Source organism: Nicotiana sylvestris, chromosome 9, assembly GCF_000393655.2.
Source record: "Nicotiana sylvestris chromosome 9, ASM39365v2, whole genome shotgun sequence".
Lineage (NCBI taxonomy): Eukaryota > Viridiplantae > Streptophyta > Magnoliopsida > Solanales > Solanaceae > Nicotiana > Nicotiana sylvestris.
The window spans coordinates 14,801,648-14,811,203 of NC_091065.1; the positions used below are offsets into that span (position 1 = coordinate 14,801,648).

At 34.3% G+C, this 9,556-nt stretch overlaps 1 protein-coding gene across 1 annotated transcript; it reads right to left on the reverse strand.

Annotated features, from left to right (window-relative positions):
- Positions 1-6,491: 6,491 nt before the first annotated feature.
- On the reverse strand, positions 6,492-9,222 carry LOC104222833 (rust resistance kinase Lr10-like). The gene is made up of 3 exons (XM_009774151.2): positions 8,457-9,222; positions 7,926-7,952; positions 6,492-7,833 (listed from the first exon to the last, which is right to left on the reverse strand). The coding sequence occupies exons 1-3, from the start codon at positions 9,130-9,132 to the stop codon at positions 6,722-6,724; spliced, it is 1,815 nt and encodes a 604-aa protein (XP_009772453.1). The 5' UTR covers positions 9,133-9,222; the 3' UTR covers positions 6,492-6,721.
- Between the last annotated feature and the right edge of the window lie 334 nt (positions 9,223-9,556).

Consider the following 9,556-nt stretch of genomic DNA (forward strand, 5'->3'; position numbering starts at 1 on the left):
CCTCTGGCCACAAACACTTTATGGTCAGAAGGGTGATAGAAATAATATCCCATTGTTTCCTTGGGATACCCAATGAACCTACACTTATCTGATCTTGAGTCAAGTTTATCAGACTGTAGTCTCTTAACATAAGCTGGACAACCCCAAACTTTAATATGTTTAAGGTTAGGCTTACATCCTTTCCATATCTCATATGGTGTTGTAGAGACTGACTTAGTGGAAACTTTATTAAGTAAGTATGTTGCTGCTTCCAAAACATATCCCCATAAATTTATTGGAAGATCAGTGAACCCCATCATAGATCTCACCATATCTAATAATGTTCGATTTCTCCTTTTAGACACACCATTGTGTTGTGGTGTTCTTGGAGGTGTCCACTGTGAGAGAATCCCATTCTCTCTGAGATATCTGGTAAAATCTTCACTAAGATATTCTCCACCTCTATCAGACCTTAGTACTTCGATACTTTTACCAGTCTGCTTCTCAACTTCACTACGGAACCTTTTGAACATTTCAAAAGATTCAGACTTGTGATTTATATTATACACAAATCCATATCTTGACATATCATCAGTGAAGGTGATGAAGTAAGAATATCCACCTCTAGCTTAAATTTTCATGGGCCCACAAACATCTGTATGAATTAGTCCCAATAATTCAGAAGCTCTTTCTTCACTTCTAGTAAAGGGAGATTTGGTCATTTTTCCTTTGAGACAAGATTCACAAGTTGGATATGATTCAAAATTATATTTGTCAAGGTACCCTTCCTTGTACAACTTGTTAATTCTTTTCTCTCCAATATGACCAAGCCTACAATGCCAAAGGTATGCATGATTTACTTGATCATCTCTTTTCCTCTTAAGACTTGAAACATGCATAATCGAATTAGCATTCACATTAGGTAAGACATAAACGTCATGTTGGAGATAGCCATTCACATATAAATTATCACTATAATAAATAGAGCAAATACCATTGCCTATATTAATGCGAAAACCACGTTTGTCTAACATAGAACCTGAAATTATGTTCGAAACAAATTTAGGAACGTAATAACAATCATCCAACATAAGTACTTTGCCCATAGGCATTATTAAAGAAATTGATCCTACAGCTACGGCCGCAACTTTTGCACCATTTCTAACTTGTAGATTAACTTCTCCTTTCTTTAGCCTTCTACTTATCTTAAACCCTTGTAACATATTACAGATGTTATAACCACTGCCAGTATCTAATACCCACAATGAAGAATTAGTAGTAGCTAAAAAAACCTTGAAAATATTTTTCATTAATGCCTCACCTTGTTTCTTGTCCTTTAGAGTTGCAAGATACTCCTTGCAGTTTCTCTTCCAATGCCCTTTCTTCTTACAGTGAAAACATTCAGTATCATGTACTAACTGCAAGATCAAATCTTCAGAAATCTCTTTACCAAGCTTGTACCCCAACTTCTCATGTTCTTCTGTAAGAACAATCATATAATTGACAAGGGGTCCAACTGGAGAGTTTTCAATGTCCAATTGTGTATCAACCATCTTCTTAAGATATTCAATGATTGCAATTGGATCCATATTCTGATGTTTTCTCTGGAGTTCAGAACTCATAGAAGCGAGAATGATGTGTTTAATAGCAAGGCATTCTTCCAAGTATTTCTGATAAATCTTGGTGCCTTGAACATCATTCTCTGGTGGGATTATCTTTGCAGGCTTATCGATCACATCAATGAGCTTTTCATGCATGAGAACAATTCTCAAATTTCTATACCAGTCATCAAAGTTTGGTCCTACCAACTTGTTGGTCTCAAGTATTTCGCGCAGTGATATAACAGACATATTGAGAAATCTAAAATATAGAAAAGAAAAGGCAATAATATAAGAACATATTTGCATATATCATAAAGACATGGACTTTTATCTAAATGATATTTCCACTAATTATTTTAAACTATTTACCCTCATTATAGTTTACGAAATCTTTATTTCTATTAGTGGAGTAAAGGAATCCTTTAACAATGTATGAGCCCCTTGGAAGTCAAGTCGTTTCTCACATATATTTTAAAGGTAGGTACTCTTACCAATTGTATTCCCATACAATTTCCTTAAATAGCTCTATGTCAAATAGCCTCCTGGTAGTCAGGTCGATCCTATTGGCATAGTTGAGTTCAACCATCATGATAGCAAAGAATTTATTAAATTTTATACTCCCCCGGGTGGTCCAGGTGTTTAGTGTAAAATTGAATAATTCTTTCAATCCGTACATCTAATGCAATAAATAATTTTAACATATTCTCGAACTATAAGTCTCCGGGTAGTCAGGCCGCTCCTTATAAACAAGAAATAAGTAAAATTATTTACCTTGATGGATAGCTCTTATAATAAAATATCTTATATTTTATTATTTAAGAACTCAAATTTTAGTAAGAGGGAATTGTTACTAAAATAAGTTTTTAATAACATGGAGATCAAATCTTTTATAGCATGCAAATTTAGTTTAAGTTGTCTACATGCTTAGTCCTGAATTAATTTACATCACATGTAATAAATAATTCAAAATTATGTAACGAACAAGCACGTGACATAAAAACGAAATGCAACATTCTTCTAACATGTTTAATCTATATATCACAAAAAAGTAATTCATGCCAGAATATCATTATTAATTAACATATCATGAACTAATAACAATAGAATCATATAAACTATTATAGATTCCCGTCGTATCTAATACAAAATTTCAAATTCAAGTTATGAACTATCTCAATAGTCATATGAATACATATTTTATCCACAATAAAATAATATCAACATTCAAACGATTTGACTATTGCACAAGACACATGTATTATGGTTTGAACTCTTCAAATATAATATTAAAATATTTCATAAATAAATTTTAGACACGAGAAACCATGGCTCTGATACCACTGAAGGATTGCGTATAGGTGTTCATAACACGCAGCGGAAGACAATAACAATCCTAGGCAGATCTTTTCGTGTTTAAAATTTATTTACATGTCAAAGATCGGATCAAAGACGTACCTGGTGAAGAGAGTCTCGTTTCAAATTCTTTGATAGTGCGAAGACTCTATGCGTATCCACACCGAGACCGACCCTTGCTATCAACTCTTTGATCAATGAAACCCGTGAACAAAATTGAACGAAAAATATTGTGCTGAAATTTTTCTCAAAAATCTCAACTCAAATTAGAAGAACAAGAAACACTTTTCTTGTAATTGTATTTTCTCTCTAGGCTTTGTATTGCACTCTCACTTTCACAAAGTGGGTTTTCTTCTCAAGAATAAGTTGCGGCAAATTTTTTACGTCACCCTTTATATAGCATCACCTATAAACCCTTTCATATTTGATTGAGATAATGATTTAGTTAGGGTAAGTCTAATTCCAAAAATAAAACTTCTGGATTTTTTTCAATTGGAAAAACGTACACCCCATTCCTAATAGGGTAACATGTGTCGCCGTTAGCTAGTCCTTTATGGACGTTCCAGTTCAATTACAATCGAATTGGATTATAAGAATTAGTTAATATTTTATGTAATATCAATCCCATTCGTAATGGGTTTGAATTAGTCTCACGTCCTTTTGGACTTTTGTGTCAATCCAATTCTATATTGGATTTACCAAATACTAATTATATATATCACATATACATTTCAACCAAGAGATAATTTAATTTTCTACTCCAAATAGAAAACTTCAATTTGTTCACAATATTAATTATATCATCTATGCTAGCAAAGAATATAATAATATTTCATTTGGACTAATAATTTAAATTATTGACTAATTAAATTCCTTAATTTAATTATCAAATAATAAGTTAATTAATCCTTTAGCAAAAATCAGAACACTCGTTAGTGTGCGACCCCATAGGTTCAATACTAAACCGGTAGTAAATTGATTACATCAATATACTAATCAAGGGTGGCGTCTAGCAACACTCCTCAACGACCGGATAACATGAAGTATACAATTTACTCTCAAGAACCAGTAGAAGAATAATGTAGTAATTCCTTCTGTCCTTATAACTCTGGATCGCCCTAGGATATGGTTCAACTGTCAAATCCTAATAGGCGACCAACTATGTGTTCACGTCAAATATAATCGACCATTGAATGACCTAAGAAACTCTTTTCTTCTTTCATTCAATTGCCCTGGCCAAGGTCTTAGTTTGGTCGTTTATAATTCATGACAACATGGAGCTTAAACTCATTACCAAGAGTTGACAGATTCCATCTTGATCAATCACTAATTCTACAAGCATTTAATCATACCCAATATCCTTTCAACTATCGCCCTAGGGCCATAGGTGTCTAGTATCAAAGCACAATAAATAACTTGTCAATTACTATGACGATCTCAGGTCAAAGGAAACGGTTACATCACATTCTTCAAGAGAATATCCTATTGACAGTTTATGGTAATTCTAACCATTAGGAATTATCCAATGAGTCGGTTCAATGATCATATCTCTATATGCATCATCTATCTATGTAATTTAGTTAATGAGATCAACTAATCTTTATCCCATAAAGACGATCACATAAATATTGATCTAATCGGATTACTAATGTCCAAATTAATAATCCTACGATCAAGAACAAATTTAGATTAAATTATAAGAAACTTCACTCTCATTATCATGATCTCCATCACAATGTCAAGTCTCAAAATTTAATCAAGGACCTTATCAAATTAATCAAGCAATTAATAACAATGATAAAAGAATATCAAATGCCATATATATTTTATAAAAATATGTTCAAAACATCAAATGTGATATTGGATCTAGGGCATATCTACTATACCCTAACAGTCAACAGAGTGTTCGGCCTTGAATTTCCCTTCTGCAGAAAAATCAAAACTGGTATAATTACGAATTTCTGAAATCAATTCACAGATTAAGGTTTTGAGTTGAATATGAATAGAAAGTAAGAAATCAGTCCTAATATCATGGGTGTTGAGAAGATGAAAATGCCAGGAAAAGAAAAATAAATGATGATCACCATCTTGTTTCTTCTTGGCTATAGTACAAAAGTGCCTTCATTTGTTTCATTTGATGTCACAGTACATCTCTAAGCTAATATTGGCAGCATAAAAGATAATAGTTAGAAGTGTAAAGAGCTCATGTCACATCATATAAATACTCTACATAACATAAAATTAACTGGAAGAAGAGGAAAGTGTTGCTACTTCCTTTGGGTCCAGTGAATATAAAGGTATTAGCTGTGTTATGTATGGCACGTGTATGGAGCATGGGCGTGCAGCATGTGCCGCCATGCACAAGACAGGTACGCAGCATGAGTGTCAGGTCCCGTCCGCTTGATGCCAATAAATGAGCAATTAGGTGCCAAGGCAGGCAGTTGGCATAACCATGCTTGGCACATGGGGCAGTTGGGCCGTTGAAGGCAAATGCTATCTTGAAGGATTATTGGCAATGTCTGATTTTAGTTATTTATTCATAGTGTTATATTTTTTCTTCATATGCGCCTTTTTAAGCATGAATGCTTTATGCTTCAAGCCCCAATAGATCTTTATGTTTATGTCTGTTTTTGCCCTTGACATTTCTTTCATATATGTTGTCTTAGTTTCTGTTTTCTTGCAGTATGCTGGCCAATAATTAAATAGTACTCCCTCTGTTTTAATTTAGATGAGGTAGTTTGACTCGGCATGGAGTTTAAGAAAAAAAAATATTTGAAACTTGTGATCTTAAAAGCTTAAGGGGCAAAAGCTTTGTGGGGCTATGATATTTCTGTGGTTATAAAAATCTTATCATTAAGGGTAAAATGGGTAAAATGAAGAGTTTAAAGTGTAGAAATGTGTCATTCTTTTTGAAACGGGCTAATAAGGAAAGTGTGTCATCTAAATTGAAACAGAGGGAGTATATGCCTTTGTTATGATACCAATAGCTCAATTGCCGGAGGTGACTTATAGTCTGTTAGCCTCGTGTGGAAATTGACTCTTTCAAGAATCAGACTCCTATAACATAGCAGAACATTTTAGTTGCTCAAAGTAAATGATTGATTAGGGTACATACCAGTTGTGCCAATTTAGGTTCCTCTATTTCTTTGAAATCTATGAATTGTATCTGATACTTTCTGCACATATTTTGTTTTTTTTATCAGTGCTTTCTGCACATAAACTATAAGGTCATTGTGTTTCTGTGTCATGCTATGTGCCATTGCTGAGATATTGTACACCTTCTGCAAATTAATAGTGGGTGTTTTCTTCTGACATGACTGAATGCGGCAAGTTTTCAGCTGAATATATTCTTAGTGTTGCATTAGTTATGCTGAGGTCATTTTTTCTTATGTGGCCAATCAATCATTGTATTTGTTTATGTGGGATTTAATACTTTTATTGTTTTGCTAATGTGACCAACCTAATGACAACATTGTGTTAGTTTATGATGGATTTCATGCAAAAATTATTTTACTAATGTGGCCAATCAGATTTTCCCTTAGGGTAATGTACCTGTAATAACTTTTGAGAGAGTGTTAAGTTGAGAATCATTTGTTAGAATAGTTAACATTACAGGAAAAATAAACTAGACACAGTCACAAATTGTGACTCGCAATAAAATATCTTGCACATGTAAAAGAGTTGAGATGTTGCAGCTAAAAGACTCAACAGATATCTAATCAAATTACTGAAATTCAAGCATCCACTTGTACTGAATCTGACATCAGAACTTTATATGCGGCTCCCATTCATTCTTGTTCTGATATTTCACTCAACTCTTCCCTAGAAGGGCATGCAATCACTCCAGCTCCTAGGTGGCTGGTATATCTTGCTGTAAAGGGAGGAGGAATAGTTAGATTGCTCCCATCTCCTTCTAGCATTTGTGTAACAATTTTGATTGAAGGTCGATCCGTTGCATTCCATTGGATGCACCAAACTCCTATAATAGCTAATTTCCTTACAATTATGATATCATCATCTTCCTCGATCCTGATTTTCAACTCTTCTCCTTCATTCACTCGTTGATGAATCCACTCAGAAAAGTTCACTTGGCTATTATTGGCCTTTGCGTCAAAATTCTTCCTCCCTCCAACCATTTCAAGTAGCAGCATCCCAAAGCTATAGACATCAGATTTATGAGACGCTTTTCCAAAATTGCTGGATAATACTTCTGGTGCAATATAACCCATGGTTCCTCTAGCTTCAGTCATGGTTACACCACTTTTCTCTTTAGAGCATAACTTTGCAAGACCAAAATCAGCAATCTTTGGGTTCAAGTTATGGTCTAACAGAATATTTTGGGGTTTGATATCAAAATGAAGGATTTGTTGGTCACATCCTTGATGAAGATACTCCAGTCCTTTAGCTATACCCATAGCAATATCATGAAGCTTCTTCCAATTAAGGGTAATGTGATCTTTGGAACTTGCTGGAAAAATGAGTTTGTCAAGCGACTGATTTGGCAAATATTCATACACAAGAGCGTTTCTGAATCCATCAGCGCAATAGCCAACGAGGCGAACCACATTGAAGTGGTGGATTTTCCCCATTGCTGCAACTTCATTAATAAATTCTTCCCCATTTCCTATGGAATCATTGAGAACTTTTACAGCAACATGAATTTCATTAGAAAGTGTTCCTTTATAAACAACCCCGTAAGCTCCCTCTCCCAATTGTTGGTGAAACATATTTGTTATCTTTTTAATCTCTGCATAAGTATATCTAGTGGGCCTGAGAGCTCTGTAGTCTTCCAGAAACTTCTCAACTCTAGCTTGATTCTCTCTTTCAATTTTGCTTGAGCTATAAAACTCATAGAGTGCCAACATAATAATTCCCAAAAGAAGAAATCCTAATACTCCACCTGGAAGATATCAACTCGATTAGACATTATACAGAAGGTAGATGAATAAGGGAAATTCAAAATATGAGAACTAAAAGGCAAGAAGCACCAACCTGCAATCAGTGGTTCCTTAAATCCGCCTGTCAGAATTACATTAAAAATCTTATTATGGCAAAAAGAGAAACATTTAATCATCAAATTTCAGAAAATTCTTGTTACAGTATCAAACATGTATTGACTAAGAGAGAGATTTTAGTTTTTACTTACGTAAGGGCAGTCACTTAATTTTTTCTGTTTCGAACTTGTAATGGTTCGGTAATTCTAGTTTTAGTTACTATTTCAAATATGTATTTCATTGTTATGTTCTAGAATTTGAGTTTAGGCCAAATTAAGGATATATATCACATCCACATGTAGGTTCTTTACTTTTTGGTAAATTGCTTGCATACGGGGTTTTTCCCCATCATTTATATACTTATTTACCTTATTAAAAATTGATATCACATCCAAATCCATTACCATATTCAAAAAGCAGATGGATTTGGAAAGCTGTAAATTAAATGTTTTAGTTATGATACGTTCACTTTTGATATTATTATTTTATCAATTCTGCAATCAAAAGAGATCTTTGAATGAGTTAATACCTTTTGTAGTCGGTTTGTCGAAACATTGAGTTCCCTGCAGTTGGTTGCTATAGTTCTTGAAACCACAATCCATTCCAAGACCTCCACAGTTGCCACACTTTGGATTTAACCAACTCATCCAGAAGGGCTGATCGTATCCTAGATCACAGGGAACAGATGAAATTTCCTCAATCTTTTTATAATCTAAAAGAGTAGGATAGTCTTCCAAATTCTCTGAATCGCTGAGAGCAATTAATCCAGAGTCAGAGGTGGCAGAGCAATTCTGTGAGCCAAAGTCACCGTTTGAGATACCAGAAGGACTAAAAATGGAAAAGTTACAAAGAAAAGGCTCGTGCTTTAAGAGGAAAGGAGATGCTGAAAAGTTAAAATGCAATAGGTTCACAATACAACTTCTCGGATAATAAAGTCTAATCTCCTGTGACGCATAATCAATATCCTCAACTATTAGTATAAGTGAATTGGGAAGGGTACTGAGTATGGTCTTATTGTTGGTACAAGATAGCTCAAAGCCAGGATATCCACAATGTTGGGGCTGATGTTGAAGCCTGAAGGGGAAACGAATGCTAGGGCCATCACTATTGCACCTAGACTCTTTGCAATCATTTGCTCCTTCACCAAACATAGCAAAGGATACCATGATTATGAGAAGTAAGTGCAAGAGAAAAAAGAGGGCCATCTCGACTGCTTGAAGTGCTAGGGACTACAGTGGATAATTTTTTTTAGAAAAAGTAAGAGAACTAATTACATTTATAACATATGAGGGAGTAGTGGTCAAGGAAGGTGTCCTTCTCTAGTGGAAATTTTACTAATATGTGTGGTACCCTTACTCAGCATAAGTTTTGGACTGAGGTGATTGTCTGTTTGATCTGTTTATTCTTACACTTCAAAATATTAAGAGAAGACTTACTGACTTGTCTTTCTTTGTGAAGACTTGGACATAGTCTTTTATTCAATAACTTGACTTTTCTTAATATTAAGAGAAGTGGTTTACTGTAGCACAAGAGGAGGGGGAGGGGATGAAATATATTTGATATAATTGACTCAAACTTTCAGTGTTTGGCACAAGTCACTATCTTTATGTAACTTTCTATTTTTGTCTT